This window comes from Echeneis naucrates, chromosome 6, assembly GCF_900963305.1.
Source record: "Echeneis naucrates chromosome 6, fEcheNa1.1, whole genome shotgun sequence".
Taxonomy (NCBI): Eukaryota; Metazoa; Chordata; class Actinopteri; order Carangiformes; family Echeneidae; genus Echeneis; species Echeneis naucrates.
The window spans coordinates 5,565,447-5,586,454 of record NC_042516.1 but is presented as its reverse complement, the minus strand read 5'-3'; the positions used below and the strand labels follow the sequence as shown (position 1 = coordinate 5,586,454).

Genomic DNA, 21,008 nt, shown 5'->3' with positions numbered 1-21,008 from the left:
TTTGTATGCAGGTAAACAAATTGTTATCACTGGAGTATTAACTACTACAATTATTAAATAAGTGTAAGAGATGCAAAGCGCTGCATGCTTGGCAAACATATTGGGATTTTAGAAAGCGCCACATATCCAGATTGCTTCCTAAGTATGTATCTCAGGTGATGCCTGATATTGTTACTATTGTTTTGCCATTTTCTCATTGTGGTTGTTGATGTCTACGTGCTGACAGTTTACGGCACCTTATCACTGACTTACCATTTGTCATATTGTTTCAATTTGACATTCCCCCAGCAGTTAATCCCTCAAGCTTTGACCTGGAGTGGGTTTTCACTGTATGAGAAGCTTCTTACAAAAAGTGATGTTTTCACTGTTGTTGGCACATTTAAAAGGTGTTGCCGCTGTTCCATAAACCAGAGGGATTGGTCAGGCAGGAAAGGCACTGCAGCTGGACCCCACACATTGAGATGATCTCTTTAAACTGGGGTTGTCATGGAGTAAAGCGATTTGATGCCAGGGAGCAGGGAAATGAGGGAGATGGGGTTAGTCGGAGGGGGGTTGATACTAAGATGAATGGATATTTTGGAATCTTTAAGGGTCCAAAACAAACTCCCCACAGAGGCCTTCGGCTCTGGCCCCAGCATTAAAATCCCAGGTGACATCAGTATTCAATAAAGAAGGAAGAAAAAGTAAATAAACAGCAGCTTGACTTCAGAGAGTATCTGAGCTACAGCTTAAAACTGTTTCTCCATCAAATCTTAGATAAGAGGTTTGCAATTGGCCATCACGTCCTGCTGTGTTACTTGAATATGTAAAAAGTGTAATCTAATGCTTGAGTTCCTCTACTTGTTTATCTGTGTTGCAGGGGGCTGTTCATCACCATTCATGACCGTGGCCACATTGCTTCACTGCTCCAAAACTGGCCAGAAAAGGACATCAGGGTGAATTAAATGACCAACACAATTTTCTCATTTTCTCATTTCACATTGCAAAATCTGTGGATTTCTTGTTCTTATTGAGGACACCTAACACAGTGATACATAGAATGTGTTCAGTGTTGAATACCTACATATGTTTGAATGACCTGCCCATTAATTGCCATATCTAGTGATGAGGCGTACAAAATAATGAAAATGTCCCATGTGTTTAATCATTGATTTTGGTATAAATGTTGGTGCATGCAAACATTCATTCATTCATTCACTCATCTTCAACCGCTTATCCATTTCTGAGTCGTGGAGGGAGCTCGAGCCAATCCCAGCTCACACTGGGAGAGGGCAGGGGAAAGCATTGGACAGGTTGCCAGTCCATCACAGCCATGCAGACAAATTAAGAACAGAACCAATAATGAATTCATCCTGCTAATTCAGCTCTGTTATTGTCAAAACCTTCAATGAGCCACAGTGTTGCAGCAGGTGACATGTTTGTTCAATACCGCTGACAATGGGCAGTCTTTTGAATTGTTTTGAGCTGAGGGCTAACCCTAACTCACATATCTCATCCAAACTGTGTAAATCTGCAATAGTCTGATAGAAAAGAACAGTTTGAATAGTTTAATAAAACCAAATCTTGCACAACTGTGTCTGTTTTAATAGGAATAAGGTGATTGTTATAGGCAGCTTCCAGTAGCCAGCAGTGATATTGTTAAGAAAAAAAGAAAAATATACAAATAAACAAAAGTGAAATTAGGAAAGTAGAAATTCAGAAATACAAGCACACAACACAGAATTAAACATTGTATCACATTGCCTATATAGCATGTAGCAATCTTTTTTTCTACTACAAAGTCAGTCATTTTACACCAGGCTTTCATTAAAAACACTGCTGAAAACCTGAAATTTGGCATTGTTCCTGTGTATGCAGGAACTATGTGCAGGTCATAATCTAGTCATATTTAAAATGACGAAACCAGCCAGCATTCCTGGCATGTCAAATATACCTGCAGCCTCAGCCACCTGTTCACAGCTGTCAACAGCAGAGCATTTACCTCAGGACTGACATGCTGGCTCTCATTGTCATGGTGGTCTTATCGTAAACTCAACTAATATGCCCTACTTTTAGCATTTCAATAGAGAGAGGGCAAATGGGAGCCAAGGTAGTCATCCACAGATAAGCCTTGGCTGCCTTCCTGTCTCATATTAACAAGTGATAGGAAAAACTAAGCTGCTAACTGTATCAAGTAAGGTCAACGTGCATTTTAAACATTCATATGGGAAAAGTAACAAGGTTCTTTAAACTTGTCAGACTGCTGGAGGGACAAGGCTGTAAAACCTTTGTGCCAGGCCTTTGTACGTCACAATGATGGTGGAAATAGAACAGAATTGGGAACATTTCAAATTAAACACTTCTGCTGGTGATATTAAGTGTTACACAATTGGTTTGTTTCTTGTTGTGGAATCAGCCCAGGGGAACATATTTATAGCCTAATAGGTAAAGTGATTAGTGAGGGGAAAAGCAGGATGGTGTAGGAGGACCTGGCTTACACTGAGGAAAAAAAAACGTGTTTCTTGGTAGCAGAGAGGGCTTGTTTTGGTGAAGAACGGGTCAGAGATAGACATGCTGCTTCATTTATTTTCATGTTTGTTATTGTTTTTGCTGCTATTAATTAAAAATCTACCATAGTCCGATTAACAGCTGGCATTCCTGATGGCTGACCCTCATCCCTATGCTGTCTGACAGGCGGTGTGTGTGACAGATGGAGAGAGGATTTTGGGCCTGGGAGACCTGGGCTGCTATGGCATGGGCATCCCAGTGGGCAAGCTTGCTCTGTACACAGCCTGTGGGGGTGTGCCACCACAGCAGTGTCTACCTGTCATGCTGGATGTGGGCACTGACAACGAGGTAAGGTTTAAGGTTTAGATATGCAGAAATGACAAAACTATTAACAGCTATCTTTAAATGATAGCCATCAGTAGAGGAATATTTTATTAATGTATGCAAGAATTACTTACATGTGGCCACCTTGTGCATCATATGGGTAAGTGCATCAGCACTTTTTCTGCACGGTGATACATGTGTACTTATGATATAAGCTTGCAACACACTAGACATAAAATAGGAAAAGTAAATTCATTGGACCATCCCCTATGCTTATGCATATTTGTGGTTTGTGCTAAATGCTAACATTAGCATACCAACTATAATGTTTACCAGAGCAGCTTAGGGTCTACCTTATTTAAGCTAGCTAATAAGCACTAGCACGAAGTACAAATTTAATAAAAAACACACATGTTCATTGGTGAGCTTCAAAGAACCTAGTTTACAGTTGTTCTCAACCTGTCTGCTAAGCTAATTAAAGTCTCATTTGTGGCTTCACATTTATTTTAGGGGCAAAAAGGGTGAAAGGTGTCAGTCCGTCCATCTAACCATGTGTTCCGTGGTTAGTTGTTTACTTTTTTTAGTATTTCTCAATTGGCCAAAAAATTCATCTAAATGATTCCAACCTTCGTTCATCCAGCCACCGTCTCCATTCAGACAATTTAGAGCCACTAATTAACCCAAACAGGCATGTCTTTGGACAGTGGAAGGAAACCCACGCAGAACATGCAAACTCCACACAGAAAGGTTCCAGGCCAGGAACTGAACCCGCAACCTTCTTATTGTGGGGCGACAGCTCTAACCACTACGCTGCCATGCTGCCCACTTCCAATGTCATTCATTTAGAAAAAGCGAAAACAAAAGGGGTAAAAGTGAGATGTTTTGGGTTTCTTGTTTTTGTTGTTGTTGTTGCTTTTTTTTTTTTTTTTTTCATCGTTTCTACAGTACAGGCAGCTTCAGAGCTGCTTGGACTCGTAGACTGTCCTGCTCAATTTAAGGTGGATTGCATTAAATTGGGTAAAAGTATAATCATCTCTGTGGGAAATTTGGTAATTATACACCAAAGTATTAACACTGAAATGTTCTCTTCCTGTTCAGCTCTCAACTCTACTGCCCGAAACAATTAAACTCCAAATAGTGCACCAACAAATTTAAAATGCCATGATATGCCTGTGGGGAAATGCTCTTAATCCACTATAGCCAGGTAGACCTTGCCTCAGAAATAGCCAAGAGAAAGAAAACAAATATCACACTTAATAACTAGGAACCACCCTTGACATGAATGAAATAAGCAGCTCCACTGATGGATGCCAGCTGGGAAAGCACCTTTTCAGGCCTGTGAGAGTAGTAGCCAACAGGGTAGTGACCTACCTGCTACGGGGCGCCTGTTGTCAAGCCAGTGTGTCGGAAAGATGATTCAAACTCTGGGCAAGGCACCACGTGTCTGTAGCCTTAAACAGGCTAAGAATAGTCTGTGTGCACTTCTATATATACACAGCTCTCTGTCATGGCCAAGGGTGTGGCAACCTCAGATGCCTGTGTGTGCAGCACAGCTGAGCTCAGCTTGTCAGGAGCTGTCCTTCATTTCCCAACAGTCTGTAGATAACTCAAATCCTGGAGCTCAGTTTCATTCTGAAATGTCTCCAGTGGATTAGGGGTGAGGGATGTTGCTGAGGATACACAAGTTTGCAAATAAAATGAAAGACGAAATGTAAGTAGCAGAAAGGAACTGGAGGAGTGCAATAACAGTTGAGTTCCTGCAAGTGATGACATTGTGAGTGTCCTGAAGTCCATCAAAGACAGTTCTTACTAAATGCACACTTCATCAGTAAAAATTTCCATTGTAACTACAGAAACACTGCAGTCTCTGCAGAAAGCCCGTAAAAGATTTTGCTACATTAGTTTGTGCCACTGAAACTTAAGAGAGAAAAAATGTCTCATTCTGCCAAGTCCTCCAAATTACCCTTTCATCTTTAAAGGCTTCTATATTACAGCATTACCTTTTGACCTCTTCCTCTATTGGCATCTCAAAGCATCTCTAAGTTTCCACATCAGCTCTGTTACTTTGGCAGTATTGGTTGAAGGTGATAATGCCATCTGCAAGTTTGGTCTTTTGGGTTTGGGACAGACATTTATGGCACATCAGAGCAAAACTTGAGCAAGCTGCCTCATAGTCTTTGATGTACACTTGCGTGTTACCTGAGTCTCCTTTATACCCGCAGCCAATGGAGGAAAAACAGAGACACACACACACATAACTAGCTGGCTAGCTAAATGTTTTCCCAGCTTTTACTAAGTAAAGCCAGTCACATTCAGGCTCCATCTCAGTCTTTCACACACAGATTTCAGCAGCGACACGTTAACTCTGTAACACGATTACTTTCTCCAGTTACAATTTAAAGAATATATCTCAAAATCCAGCAGCTGCTCTGCGAGTTACGTGTTAGTTTGGTGCAGGTGCAGAAGGTGCTGTGGGAGTTAGTTAGCCCAAAACAAGAAGGCCAAGAAATGTCTTATTTATGGTAACTCTTCTTAACAATAGTCTTGCTTAGTTTAGGCACCTGGTTTTGTTTAAGGTTGGAGGGTGCGTAAAGCTTCTGGCTGCTGTGTGCGGTCACCAGGGCTAACGTTGGGGATGTAATGAGGGAGGAGGCAAACAGATTTAAAACCACACTTTTAACACTATCTGTAGCATTTATGTACCTAGAAAATACTTCTGTAATGGTGTCAACAAAAAAGTGAGGGCCTCTTTCTGTCCCAGCCACGCACATCTGATTTCTCTCTCTGACTAAAGCAAATTTTAAACTGAAATGCTAAAGATTAGTTTACCTGTGTACTGTACCAGTGTACTAACTAGCAATAACAGCCACAACCCACAGCCACAAATAACAATAAAGAACAGCCACAATGATCTAAAAAAAGACACAACCACCAACCAAAACCCAAAACCACACCAAGGGAAAACAAATACAACTCACAACCATAAACAACAACTACCAAAAAACCCCTACCAATAACACTAGCGATCGACCACAACCAACATCCACCTACATCCAAAGCTACATGCAACACAGACAAACTTTGTAATGTACTATGTGCTATTGCTGCTTATGGGTCCATAAGAGAAATGGCTATAAAGGAGATTTTACTGCAGTCCTTCTGGCTGTGGCTGACTCTTCCATTTTTCTGTTATTCTAAAGAGTTGACAAGCTAAATTAGATGTAATTGGATAAATGGACTGGCTGTGTGTGTGTGTGTGTGTGTGTGTGTGTGTGTGTGTGTGCATGTGTTGTTCTTCTGGACTGGCTTTACATGGGAGGCAGTGTAGCCCAAGCCCCTTAGTAATGTGCCTCATTCTGCAGCTCTGACTATGAAGGCATGATGGGAGCTGATGGGGTGGGAGAGGCTATGAGGTAGTGGTAGCTCTAACTAATTATTAAAATGACCACTATTATGGGATTATATTTTTCCTTGAGTGGATATAGGGGTAGATATAGAGGCGAGCAGGCAGATCCCCTGAGGAGAGACCTTGTTCTCTTTTTTTCCAACAAAATTTCAATATTTTGGAACAGAGGCATTTTTGGATTTCAGAGTAAGATAAGATGAAAAGATCAGTAACACACTTTTTACCACTTAAATTTCATCCACCCATGAGGTGTCTCAGAGTCTGTAAATGTCTGCTTGTCTGAAGGCATTCAGAAATTGAGCACCGCTGAGATTATTATTTTTCTTCTGCAGAGGTATGCTGTAGCTGTGTGAGAACCAGCAATAAACTCTTGCTACCTGGGTAGCTCTTATCTCTCCCTTACACATAGTGCACACAAAAATGCAGCCATATCTACGGGGGGAAAAGCAAACACCCAGAAGGAGGTAAAATGGTTTCAGTTGTTCCAGTTTTCACTGTTATCTTCTTGGACTGTATCTATCTGTGTATCCTTTGGTCTGATGTCACCTGGCTCAATCACAACACACTCTTATTCATGTTGGAAAGACAGTCAGTGATGTCATCCTGGACAATATGCTGCTTGTATATCAAAGCTTCTTAACTGAAATGTCTCCAGACTGTTCTTGATGTCTGGCCTTCTCCTCTTTACAATTCATTTATACTGTATGAAAGCTGTAGTTACATTTTGAACTCCTTCAAAAGTCCAGCCACAGCTTTGTATTATTTTCTTGAAGTCAGTTAAGAAACAGTGAAAATGGAACCTTTGTGTCGTTACCAGCCATTGACTGTATGGATTTACACGGGGATTAATCCCTCTTGAGAGAAAAGGGGCTGCACAACACAAAAGGAAGTTTAGCCAATCAACAGTACATAATCTGGGACAGAAAGACGAGTCATGTCAACAGTTCAGCACAGTGTCAACAAGGTCACCCCCCCTTGAAACTCATTCACATCAGTCCTGCTCGCAAATATAGTAATGCAACTTTTTCTCTTCACTTTTGTAGAAATGTTGAAGAATCTAATTAATGCTTACATATGATGCCTGACACTGAACAACAAATAACTTTTTGCCTTGTAGATTGTAATGTTCAGTGAATTTGTCAATTATCTGAAAAATTATGGACTGATACCTCAAAGCAAAGTCTGCAAGCAATCGAGCACTGCTAAGTGACAATTACTTCCACCTATTCATCACCGTCCTTCTGTCACACACGCCCATCCACTTCTGTTCTTAATTTGCCGACTTCCCAGCTGTGTCCCTCACGTGGTGCAAAGATCAAAGTTCCATCAGGGGAGGATCTCAGTCCTAATCCTAACCCTAACCCTTGAAAGACTGTGTAAAGCCCCATACCTGTTTCTCCCACCACACAGATCATATGTTTACATTTTTATCTTCATTCTTTATCCCCCAGAAACTCATTTAACTTCTGTCATGTTTCCCTCTCATCTTCCTTTCTAGATATGATTTGGTCACGGACCACACATGCAACACAATTATTTAGATTTATCACATGCTTGGTCACATTGCTTGGTTATCCTCATGATGAGCTGTCCCCTAAAAATGTGTGAGAGTGACTGATTATTTACAGTCACAAAGCAAAGATTTGCAACAGAACAAACTGTTTGCTGTACATGGAGACAACAGGAGGTGTTGCTCAGTCCGGTGGGATCACACATCTGTTTTAAAGTGTAGCGGAGGTCTAAGGTCTATGGAGACACAGGTGTGCATGTGTTTGAGGATGTGTTCACATTATGTACAGTATATATTTTTCCTCTCTTGCTCTGAAATTCACATCCCAGAAATGTTAAGTCCAGGGAGAACGCCCACACACCATGTCTAGTACATTAGGGGTTTATGTTATATGCAAGAGATTTACAAGCACTGACAAACACCTGTATCTAAATAGACAAAGTTTCCTTTCGCCATTAAATATTTCATTCAGCAGTTGTGAATATGTAGTAGATTGTTGACAGTAACCCAAATAACCCTGATAATATCATCAGGATTATTAGGGTTGGGGCATTGTATATATTTATCAACATTTTATTATGTTTGGGTGACAAACCTGGGCCATATCTCTGAAATATGAGGACATGAACCAGGCCTGACTGTAAAGTTTCATTATGTGAAGTGTCTGAAATGATTTCTCTAGCTTGAGGCATCACAGGAAATTCATGGTGTGACTATGTAGAGTTACTCATTTTGTAACTTTAAAAACAGCCGTAAACTGAAATGAAACATTTTTTTAAATTAAGTTTTATGAAATGTGATTGCCTTGTGTTCTGACCTCTGGGTCCGTGGGTTTTTGCAGGCGCTGCTGAAGGACCCTCTCTACATTGGGCTAAGGCATAAGAGAATTCGTGGCCAAGCTTATGATGACCTGCTGGATGAGTTTATGAAGGCTGTTTCGGACAGGTATGATCATGTCAGCCTACCATTCATCATTGGCTCACTTCTGCTTTTGTCTTTATAACAGACAGCACACGGCACTGTTAAAAGAAATATGTTGAGCAGTTTTTCTTGTTCAGTGCGTGCTGCGTGATGCAGCCACATCTTGTCTGGATTTTCAGTCTGTCTGGTGAATCATATGAAGCTTCTTTGTACCAACTAATGGTTGCTAAGTAATATCAGTAAAAAAAAAAAACTCTCCTTCCTGGCTATCCTGAAAAGTGATCAGAGAGTTTTGGTAACCATTGGTGCTATTGGTTGTGTTGCCACAACTCTCCACAGCGTTGCCTAAGAACAGCTAACCGGTTACTTGGAGGATGATTTAACTGTTGTCAGGTAACACAATCATCTGATTTTAACCATTTGCCCACTAATCTCATCTATTTCTACAGGAATGACAACTGATTGTTTCTGCTATTAACAGTATTTAGAAATTTGATTTTGAATAGGGAATGTGGTGCAGCATGTTATCAGAGATTCACTGGTTTGCTGCAGAACCTGAGTTTTTTCTTTGTTTACTCCAATAATCCTCTCCAAGGAAAATCTCTGTCCATACTATCCCCAAGCACAGATGATGTATGATGGTCACAGTGACTCATTCTTCTTCTTTAACTGAGTGTTTGGTGTCTCATATTGTTGCTCTATTAGAGCAAGTACTATCTTATTGTTATTCTCCACTTTGAACTGACATTGGGGTCACACACTGTGACCTGAAGACTTTATTTGTTGGAGTCAAGCACAATGAGACCTTTGCATACCTTTGCTTGGTAACTCTGGGTCCCTGTATGCCACGGAGCCATCATAGCCACATGCACACATGGGCCTGGTTAAGCCTCATCCTAACCCAAAGAGACCAGTCCAGAGGGAGAAGCCGGGGTCTGGGCTCCCTCCAGCTGGCAACAAGAAGCCGTGGCTCTAATAACTGGGTAGCCTCTCAACTACAGGGAACAGTGATGCTTTTTTCCCTAAAGGAGCCAGTTTGGCGGAAAATGAATAATTACGGGCTCAGAGATTGAATGAATGATTACAGCTCTGCAGTCCTTTAAGTAATATTCGTGTTTAGTTTTCTATGAAAATAAACATGAACCAAAATACTCCAGGCTGACTTACAATCAATAAGCAGAAGTCTGGAGGGCTTTTTTTTTTTATTCCCCCATTTAAAGATAGTGATGCAATGGACTGTTTGATTTCAGGAGAAGAATTTGCTCTTGTTGAACAAGCAGCATGTGTTGTCTGATGCATTTTCTCATGCATTCTCTTAATCTTCTTGCTCTTGCACACACCCACAGCTCTTTGAAGGAAAGATGAACCCTTAATCAGGATTTTTAAACTCAAAATTCTTTTATCTTCTTCACCATTTTTCTTCACACATACTCCACGATGCATTTTTTTTGGTGTGTATTGATTTTTTTTGCATGAAGGTGTCAACATGATGATGGGAATGAAAAAACTAAACAAGTAGTAATTAACTAGTAATTAAGTTGATCTAACTCAGAGACAAAGTCAATTTGAACATTTCCAACTATTCATTTAAAGGGTAAAGTTTGCATTTTTCTTGCAAATTATATTTCCAAACCAATAATGTGTCCGTCCCTTAGTACTTTCCAACTGGCCCGATGAATCAAATCCAAAGATCAAGCATCGCATTTCCTGGGGAATACTTTCAGCAGCGGATTAATACACATTTTGGCATTTTATTCGCTTTTTGGAGTTTATCATTGATATATTCAGTCATAATGTCCACAAACACACAGACTTTAGTTTGAAGAAATTAGTTACATTTTGGGCAGCTATATATTGTCGCTGTATGTTGGTGTTGTGATGTCAGAATTCATGTCCAAATAGTTGTACAGCATTTGACGGAACAGGGTGGAGGGTGTTGCTCATACACATCTGAGGACTGGAGCACACAAAGACTCCAGGAATGCTATCAACTATTTAAAATACTTCACATGGACAGACCGATGGGTGGATGAAAGGAATAGAAGAAAGGAGAAAGAATGCAAAATGCGTCTTTGTCAGTGATGACGACTTGGGGATTTGAGAAGTAATGTGGGCTGAGAGATGCTGGCTCTCTAGAGAGTGAGGGGACTTTGGATTTATTAAGGCCTCAGCCACAAAACCCTGCAGGGGATGAAGTAACAGACAGCCTGTGTGTGTGTCCACAGACACATATATATGCACACAGGTCCGACAGCTGTGTTTGTACAGAGTGCCCTTGTCTCTGACCTTCTTTGCTGAGGCCCTCGCTGACTTTCCATGCCTCTGAATGTTCTCAAGCTAAAATCCCTTCCTACCTTCTCCTCTGCATCTGGTCTTCCCCCACGGTGCTGGAAATCTATATGGCATCCACCTACTTCCTATTAGCTGGAGATTCAGATGTCGTCGAGTCTCAGATGAAGCCAGATTGTATTTCCTGAAGGAGGCAGGCCACTCGTAGTCTCCCTCGTCCTACAGATTGGACCAGACATATCGTCAAATGTCTGAATGATTCGCCATATGTGAAAGCACCTATCGTCTCATGTCTGATGGTATTTTTCATGCTATCAAACATTAATAATAATGTCACAAGCATTTACGCTCATTATATTGCACCGTTTTAGCAGTAGCTGGCAAGAAACCATACAAGCACTGCGCAAGTAAACAATGAGTTTAAACGTTTTTCTTCTACTCTAATACCAAAATTATTGTGGCAAGTAAAATAAATCACAGCCAAATAAAAGTTTTGAGAACAAAGGATTTCTTTGTAGTTCCAGTGGTGTGGCTCGGATCACTTTAACAGTCCCATGGTAGGAAAGGTTAGACTGCTGTCTGGTCTGCCTGTGTGGCTGTTTTCTGTCTGCCGTGCCCAAGTCAAGTGAGTATTATGCAATGACCTCTTTTCATTGGGTCAACTGAACCGAGCTCAGATGAGAAAGGGTGATGTCATTCGTGGGCTTCTATCAGTATGAGTCAACATTCAAATGACATTAAGATGGCATCTATTTGAGACAGTTGAACTCTAAATACCTAATGATGTCTTTATTTGTTGCACATTCAGTCATGAAGATCAATGTAAGGGGGGGCAACTGGTGCAAAACATTGGCCTGGTAGCACATGCACTGCAATTTTGGTGCACTGCAACCAATATTTGCTTTCTGGAAGGAATATGCTTGAAGCTGCTAAATGTTGCACCATGTTAGCCAGGAAGCTGCTAACTTTGTTTAGTGCTAGGCAGATAGGGTGGAGTGGCTGTGTAGAACCATTTCAAAGAGAGAAAGCTGGCCAGAAACAACACAATGAGAGCAGTGAGAGTGAACCAAGACAGTAAAAACTGTACCAACCGGAACAATGAGCTGAAAGATGCTGTGAAGTTATGTAAAACTGAGAACAATGCAGTGATCATTCTCTGCAACTTCATTACAAGATTACACGCCACTTACACACTGACTTGATCCATTGTTGCTTTTGCTGAAAGTGGTATATTTCTATAACAATGTGACAATGGCCCTTAAAAGTGCACAGCATCGACCATGGCGTTATTGGACTCCCTTTAGTGACTACCAGTCAGAGCAGGTGACGAGGAGTGAGTCAGTAAACAGATAAACAAACATCTATGTGCTACTCCTCCAGCTGCAGCAACAAATTTGTACTATTTATATTTTTATCAGCTGCCACATAGGTTCACAGCCACTACAGGGCTGAATTAAGAAACTTCTGTTGTTGGAGTTGGTAATGAACACAAAGAATGTTTTAGGATTTATTCCAATCCCCTGACCTTATTTTCGTTTCTCAACTCACGTGTTTTGCTCCCCAGGAAAACCTGAGCCGTTATGTCAGAATGAAAAGTTTTTGCTGTCACATTTTACATACTCCAGCAGGTGCAGGGAAGATTTTTCTTGCCTTTTCTAATCCCAGTGACAGATATGGGTACTTTCCAACCAGGTCCTCAGTTCTGTCCAACCTCTGGGGATACTGCTGTTGGCAAAGCACCTGACAGAGATGGATATATAGCTGTCTCCCTCTCTTTCCTTCTTCTTTTTAAAATTGCAGCCATGAACGATGGATCAAAGTCACATTTTGCATGGCATCAAGACTTTGGTACCTGGAGTGTTAGCATTTCCTTTTGAGTTGAGTTGAGATTTGTAAATTATGCTATGGCTTTATAGCTGTCGTCAACACTAACACCCCTTAACTTACCAGTCTGGAAGAAACGTTTCACTGAGTTCAGCGTCAAACTTAATTCCCTCGCTCACCACTCTTAAGGTGAGAAGCAACTCCAATATTAACTCTTGGCTATATTATTCACAGGTCACCAGTTCATCACAGGGATAAACAACCACTCACACTCAGACTTGCGGTCAATTTAGAGTCACCAGTCAACCTAAACATGCATGTCTTTGGTCAGTGGGAGGAAATCCACGCAGGCACGGGGAGAACATGCAAACTCCTCACAGCACTCTTTTTTTCATTCCTAACTGACTTTTCATGTTTAATCAGCTCAGATAAATGGCAAACAACCCATAGCTAAGGATCCATTAAAGGAGCTGTCTGATAAACCATCGGAATTTTTCTTTATTGCATTCATGAAACATTTTCTGTCCTTCCTGATCCTTCCAATTCTTTCCCTTGCTGCAGATAATTGAATGGATTTCTCACAGAACAGTCAGGAATATGGTCTGTTTTTCATCTCACAGGGTGTGTCCTGCCTTCCTTAGGTTACTGCCCTTGATATTTCAGCTTGCACACAAAAGCAAATCCAGCTTCTTTGTGCGAGGTATTTCTCTGCTCAGCTGGCAATGAGAGGCATTGTCAGGTTTTGGCACTCTGCTCAGAGGGTCATCAGGAAAAGACAACGGACTGCCAGGAAGAATTGGGTTGGTAAAAATGAATGGCCTCCAATATGAGCTTTGTTCTAGTTGACTCACACACAGATGCACACATTGTCAAATACACTCAGCCCTATCTTTATCGGTTCAGACACGGGACCAGAGAGCTTTCTGTACTGGGAAGATGTTTCTTTCTTTATGCAGTCCCACAACCACAGATAGTCACTCTATACTTTATGGTCAGCGGATGTCCATAAATATGCATGTGTTCACAGCTCAGTCGCTCTCAGATCCATGTCAAAAGTCTCTGATCTTTTACTGTGATTAAAAAAAAAAAACAAAACAGAATTGAATTCAGTGCTCTGCAGAACATATAATCCCTTGTCTTTACTGTCTGATGAGAATAGTTGCAGGATATTCAGCATGTTTTTCACTACACTCCCACTCTATGAGCTGCCTGGTTCTGCATAAACCGGCATGACCCCTCCAGTAGCGAGATGCCCCAAACCATACCAGAAGGAGCGGGACTGGCAGCGAGGAAAGGCCACATCTGTCCTCGCCTGTCGCCTGTCTCCGTCTCCTGAAGCCCAAACACAATGAAAAGTTTATAGCTCCCTTCTTGGCCTCATTATTCCTGCTCTATGCACAGGCTCTCGGCACTTTAGTGCTACTCTCTGCTTGATAGAAAACACATTTCTCTCCTCAACACCACTGCCGTGTTGGCAGTGAGTCAGCACGGCTGTCAGTATCCGTATTAGGCGTCAGTGTATTGCATTGTGGCAGAGGGACGGATAAACTGACCCAGCAGTGGCACTCTCTCATCGGGACATTAAGATTTACTACAGCTGAACTGAAATTGCATCTCATCCTGCATTTCTTTCCCGCTTTGCTTCCGCTCAGCTTCATCATCATCCTGCTGAAAATCTAAGCAGTTTTGCAGCCACTGTAACAAGTGGGAAACAGATTTAGTGAGCGAGTTCGACAACAAGGTGGAGTTTCACGATGAGACTGAAAAAGAAACAGGGAGAAAGCGAAAGGCGCAAAGGAAAGGGTGAAGAGAAAGCAAGAAACTAATTGTAGAGATTTAATGTGACAAAGGGAGGATAAAAACACTGTCGCCTCTCGCTTTTGCTGCAGGTGTTTTGGACAGCTTGCTCTGTTTGCTTGACCTACTCTCAATTTCCTCCATCATTCTCTGACTGAAACATGAGCATTGGTGTTTTTAAAACAGCTCTCATACAGCCCTGCCCTTCCCTCCATTGTTTCTAGCACTGGCATAAACTTAATAAATGTAGTTATCCCATATCGCCTGTCTTTGTAATGTGTATTGGAAAAAAGGTCGGTGTTGGTTTTTTGGACATAAATCAGTGTTTTGGCTTGGCTGACAATTTTCCTAAAACATAATAACCTGTCTCATGCTGCCAATAGTGTTGCAAAGTGGGAGGGGACAGTGGGAAGCCTTCTAAACTCAGACACACAGTGTCAGTGCGTTAACTCTCTCAATTATTGCAGCAACTCTTTAGTGACTTTGATGCTATGAGCTTTTGCTTTTATACGTATGACCATATATATTGTCTGCACATTTTAACATTTTTGAAGCATTAGCTCACCATTGGAACTGGTAATTAAACTGGGAGCTCAAGTGTTGAAAAGTGAAGAGATTTTGACTTGCATAACCAATAGTCTCAAGTATTTCACCACTCAACTCAAGAACTCAGCTGACCTCTAACTAAACTCCTTCACAATCATTGATTGTCTTACCACAATTTAGAATCTGCAATATTTCTTGTGAAGCTTCTTTTTGAAATGTTGGTGTCTCATCTGTCTTTTTCATGGCCTTTCAAAACTAGAAAGAGATTAAGATAGACAAAGTCGGATATTTTCTCCCAGCATATCTGCAGTACTTACTAAGGTTGTTCAGATGGTTCTCATCCTGAATGCCTCTGTCTTTGATTTTAACGTGGTTTAGTCCAAATTGGCAGTCTGTATTCGTTGCTTTAATAGCCATGATAAACATCAATATTCAATCAATATTCTTTTTTTTCCTGAATTCGCAGTTAAATTTGTTATCCTGCTCAACTTCAAAAGGGTTCCTCCTCCTTTATTTTATCTTTTCCCTGTCCTCCAGTGGTAAACCTGTCTTATAGCTCAGGGACAGAGTAGCAGTGACAGTTGTTCTGCAAATATTCAGTAAATTCCTGAACAAAAGTTCCATCTGTTGAAAGGCGTGGGAACTTGGGATTCATTTTTGTCTCTGCTAAATTCATTTTACAGGCTGTCCACTGGTCTTGGGGATTATTTTTGTGATGCGTTTTTATAGAAGCGTGGACACAGGCTCCTGTGCTTGGGCATTGACTGAATGTGATAGGTGGTCTGAGCTGCATCTTGTAAAATTAAGCACTGCTTTTTTACTGCAGCACTGGGTGGGCTCTTTTCTTTCTACTGTAGAGTTTTTGTGAATTTGCTGCTTAAAACCAGTTTGACCTCCCATCTGTAAACTCAAAGTCAAAGAGGGAAAACAGGTGTCAGTGTGTCACGTGTCTGAAACGCATTTAGTTTTCCCAGTGGAGCAAAGATGGTTGCTTTTTTATTTAATTTTCAACACGCTCCCATAATCTTGGATATAGAGAGTGCGATGTGAATAGGACTGATTGATCCATTAATTTAACACCCACTGTCATGTCTGACCCTGTGCCTTGTACTGTAGGGCAGTGGGGCAGCACCCCCATCTGGACTGAAGTAGTCTCCGATGGCAGCTCTCTCTTTGAGTGTATCTAAATCACTCACCTATAATCTTACTGTCAAGGACTCTGTTGGTGCAGCCAGAATAAATGCAACATTTTTCCCCACAGGTATGGGATGGACTGTCTGATTCAGTTTGAAGACTTTGCAAATATTAATGCTTTCCGTCTGCTGAGCAAATACCGTAACAAGTACTGCACGTTCAACGATGACATCCAAGGTAAACACATGACCAACTGTCAGACTTGTCAAATATCTATTAAAGACAGCTGATAGTCTGAATAATGTTTGCACAAATGAATCTTAAACAGATGTTTCAAGATACTGACACGGAAAATTTGAAAAGGAATAGAGAAACATTTCACATGGAGAACTATGTCTTTGACATAAATTGCACACTTTACAATAATAGCACATGTCACTTTACAGTCAACGTTTTACATTTGAATGCCATTGTATATTTTGAAATGTCTTAGATTGTGTGTGTGTGTGTGTGTGTGTGTGTGTGTGTGTGTGTGTGTGTGTGTGTGTGTGTGTGTCCATCAACAGCAGACTACACATTAGTTCTAAAAAGCAACTGAAGAATACACAAAACAGCATGAAGGCGAACAACAATCACTTTGTGTTAATGTGCAGTATTCTCAATTTAAAATTAAAGGTCCCCTGTTCAGCTTTCTTGTATACAAACATAATTCTCCCTCCATAAAACAAGCACCAAGCTGATAAAATACTAGATTGTTGATGTCTGTGTCTGATGGTTAGCCATTATAATGAATGAATATTTCAATAACTGAAAACCTTTAATGTCCCAAATCTTATCCGTAAGAGCAGCTTGAACTCTTGGTTTTGGTTGGTTGCCATCAGGTACCGCTGCTGTGGCAGTAGCTGGACTCCTGGCATCCCTCCGCATCACCAAAAGCAAAATGTCTGACCACACCATTGTGTTCCAAGGTGCAGGGGAGGTAGGTGCTGGTCATGCTAAGTGACCTAAACTGTGGGAGTTTGGCTGAGCAGCAGTCCCCGTGAACACAAGAGAAAACAGCAAAAAAGCAGTAAATTGAATTTCCCAAGATTTCCTTGAATGATTGAGTGTCCAGATGGAACAGTGCAAGGTCTGAAAATGCTGACCCTCCCTGTCCTCCCAAGTCCTGCCAGTTCCTGTGTGTATGCTTAAAAAAGGCATCACACGCAGAAGACATCTTCATCTTCATCTTCATCTTCAAAGGAAAAAAAACAAACATGTTCTAATGATATATGATGCATTTCATTTGCAATATAGTTTTGAGCTGATTCCATTGAAAAGTAATAAAAGTCATAAAACCAGCCATAAAATCTGACTCAAACTGTCCCATCTAAATGTTCAGATTGAAGCCATTTTTTTTTTTTTCATCTTCCAAAAGTCACATATTCTCATTTTAATTTTCATTTTGTGTGGGACAGTTACAATTTCTTTACCTCTGGTAACACAATCTATATGCTCACGCCTTTGTGACAGTTTTAGATGTGACTGGCATGTGGAACTAAAGTTGGATCAGTTCTTCTCTTACTCCTTTGTCTTGCTCCCAGGCAGCAATGGGCATTGCTGAGCTGATCACCATGGCCATGGAGAGGGAGGGACTCACTAAAGAAGAGGGCTTGAAAAAGATCTGGATGGTCGATTCCAAGGGTCTCATTGTCAAGGTGTGTTTTTACTAGCGAAAGAAACACATGCACTCATTCAGATGTAAATGCATTAATCTGATGTAGTCTAACCACCGAAGCTGAGCAGAATGAACCAGCCACAAATGAGCTCACGTTATCACAGAAATCTGCTTTGACATGAACAAAACATGACAGACTGATATGAAATCAGAGGCTGAGAATATCTGAGGGCGGATTCACCTACTTCTTTGGCATCAGAGAAAACTTCACGATCCAGAGAAGAAAAGATTTCCAATGGTTTGTTGATTTATATGGCAGAGGTCTTTCTGTGGAATCACTACCAAAGGCTCTCCAGAGGGTTATACATCTGTTTTGTCCACAGTATCCATGTTATTCTGTTATTCCTTCTTCATCCCTCCTCCTCCACGCTGTCTTCTCTCTGACATGCCTCCTCTTGCATCTTATTTCACCTCCTCTGATAAAGAAACTTTTTATCCCCCTCAGCATTAGAACTATTAGAAAGCAAGAATTTAGCCGTTTGTTTTTTTCTTTATTTTGTGTTTTAGTTTGTGTTTAGTGTTCTCACGGACGGTTGAGAGACTGTAATGCCCCCGATCTGCTTCCACTTCCTAAAAATCTCTAGGGTCGGGACCACCTGACTCATGAGAAGGAGAGGTTCGCTCATGAGCACCCAGAGATGAAGAAACTGGAGGATGTCATTCAGGAACTGAAACCCACAGCAATCATTGGTAAAACAACACGCACCAATGTCATTTGTTTTTCTGGAGATGCAGAAACACCATCAGGATTAACAATGACAACCAATTTGACCCACGGAACCAGCGATGGCCTCACATGTAGTTCTTTTCCACTTTGTGCTGAAGATCATGCACAAAGAATTCACCTCATCCTTAAACTTGAAAGTTTTGAAGGCTGCTGAAGAAATCAGCTAAACTGTAATATATTTCACTGTCTCAGGTGTTGCAGCTGTTCCTGGAGCCTTCTCTGAACAGATCATCAGGGACATGGCTTCTTTCAATGAACGTCCAGTCATCTTTGCCCTCAGCAACCCAACCAGCAAAGCTGAATGCACTGCTGAGCAGTGTTACACATTTACAGAGGTGATACTAACTCAGGACACTCTAGTTTCATTTCCCTCCATGCACATGATTATGAGTGATTGCTGCCATTTGGGTGAAGAACACTTGTATGCATTATGTAAATTATACAGGGGCGGGGCATCTTTGCTAGCGGTAGTCCATTCGACCCCATCACTCTCCCTGACGGGAGGACGTTCTACCCCGGCCAGGGGAACAACGCCTACATCTTCCCTGGTGTGGGCCTGGGCGTGACGGCTTGTGCCATCCAACATATTACCGAAGAAATCTTCCTGATTGCAGCAGAGGTAGCACACTGACACAGAATATACTGAATTCACATATCTTTTATATTATCTTTACATGAATGCATGAGATTGTATGAATCTTTGATCTAATAACTCGGGGAAGTAGTCAAAACTTTTGACTTTGGTATTGAGACTTTAAATAACAATCAGATGTAGAAGACTAAAATACAGTAATACTGAAAAAATACCACTAGCACATGTACTGTATAGTAACTGCACACTGTGCATTTCCAAACTCATTAAGATAAGATAAGCCTGTATTGATCCTTCAAAGAGGGAAATTAGTGTGATACAGCAGCTCAATATGCATAGAAAAGAGACAGTGTTAGTGTCTTTATGTATTGTTGGCTAACTGAATGTGCCCTCATGCTGCAAATTTTATTAGCTTCTTAATACTCAAACTCAAAATACGCAATTCAGTTTCCAGTCAGTCAGTCATTAAAACAAAAACGTAACAACCTCAAACATCAAGTACACCATGTTGTGGGAACATAATTCTTAATGTCTTATTTTGTTTTTAAAGACTGTTAACAAGTATTATTGAAACAGAATAAAACTTATTATAAAGCAAATATGTCATTCGCAGGAAAATGTAAATCTCTAGATACATGTTAATAAACTGTAAGCCTGAGGTTTCATTCTTATCTGCGTTAACATGACGGATGTGTTCGCTGTGTAACAGGCTCTTGCAAGCCTGGTGACAGAGGAGGACCTGGCGCAGGGAAGACTCTACCCACCTCTCAGTTCTATCAGGGACGTGTCTGTCAAACTCGCTATCAAGGTGAGAGCTTAGTGTGCACGCAAATTGCGGGAGATTCACCTTTTCATGTCACGGCCTGGGAAACTGCAAATGCTGTCATCTCCTGTGCACTACAGATCATGGAGCACGCCTATGAGCACAACATGGCGACACTTCGCCCAGAGCCGTCCGACAAAGGAGCATACATGCACTCACTCACTTACAGCACTGACTATGAAGAGTTTGTCGTGGACTCGTACCGCTGGCCAGAGGGAAGCATGACTGTGCAGTCATGCAAACTTTAAAGCACTGAACAGAGACGGAATGAGCTCAGGTAGGGAGAGGTAACTGTTGCCGAACCATATCATCACAGGAGGTGGTAAAGGGATGTGAAAGAGTCTGTGCGTAGAATGTTTCTCATTAACATATTACTGTGAAATTAATGGTGACAGTACATTTTGCTTGGAGCTCGTAAGACAATACTTACTCATACTTTTAGTAGATGATCTATTTTTATTATTATTATATCTCATGATTCCCTCCAAGAATAGGATGCATTAAGAGATAAAGTGGAGAGCAACTGAAGGCTAGTGAATTGTGAAGCAACAGCTTATGAAACATTATCTCATATTATATGAGATAATGTTATAGTCATATTTTACATGAATATATTCAGGGAAAATCTTTCACAGGTGACATAAAACTGTATTGCACTAGGAGGCTACTTCATGACTATGTCAGCTATAATCCAAAAACTGTCAAATAAAAGTTGTTTGATTAAAGTTTTCTGAGTTTGATCACTATCTTTACTTGCAAAAGACAATGACACGTTGAGTGTTTGCTATGGCTATGAATAGGATTGCTGTTTTTAATGTCCTTCTTTTACTCTTTTGTCATCAGTGCTGCCACATTGTTCATCATTTTGCCCTCCTATGAGCAACCAACTTAAAATTACATTGGCAAGTTGC

At 41.0% G+C, this 21,008-nt stretch overlaps 1 protein-coding gene across 1 annotated transcript in view; it reads left to right on the top strand.

Moving 5' to 3' along the window:
• The window catches only part of me1 (malic enzyme 1, NADP(+)-dependent, cytosolic), a 71,414-nt gene extending 50,606 nt beyond the window's left edge, over positions 1-20,808 (top strand). The window contains exons 4-14 of the mRNA XM_029504412.1: positions 860-935; positions 2,674-2,835; positions 8,569-8,672; positions 16,366-16,475; positions 17,120-17,217; positions 17,822-17,935; positions 18,540-18,645; positions 18,875-19,017; positions 19,128-19,301; positions 19,984-20,082; positions 20,178-20,808. Of these exons, the coding sequence (XP_029360272.1) occupies positions 860-935; positions 2,674-2,835; positions 8,569-8,672; positions 16,366-16,475; positions 17,120-17,217; positions 17,822-17,935; positions 18,540-18,645; positions 18,875-19,017; positions 19,128-19,301; positions 19,984-20,082; positions 20,178-20,345 (1,354 nt within the window). The 3' untranslated portion in view covers positions 20,346-20,808. The remainder of the gene's footprint in view (positions 1-859; positions 936-2,673; positions 2,836-8,568; positions 8,673-16,365; positions 16,476-17,119; positions 17,218-17,821; positions 17,936-18,539; positions 18,646-18,874; positions 19,018-19,127; positions 19,302-19,983; positions 20,083-20,177) is intronic.
• The last annotated feature ends 200 nt before the right edge of the window (positions 20,809-21,008 follow it).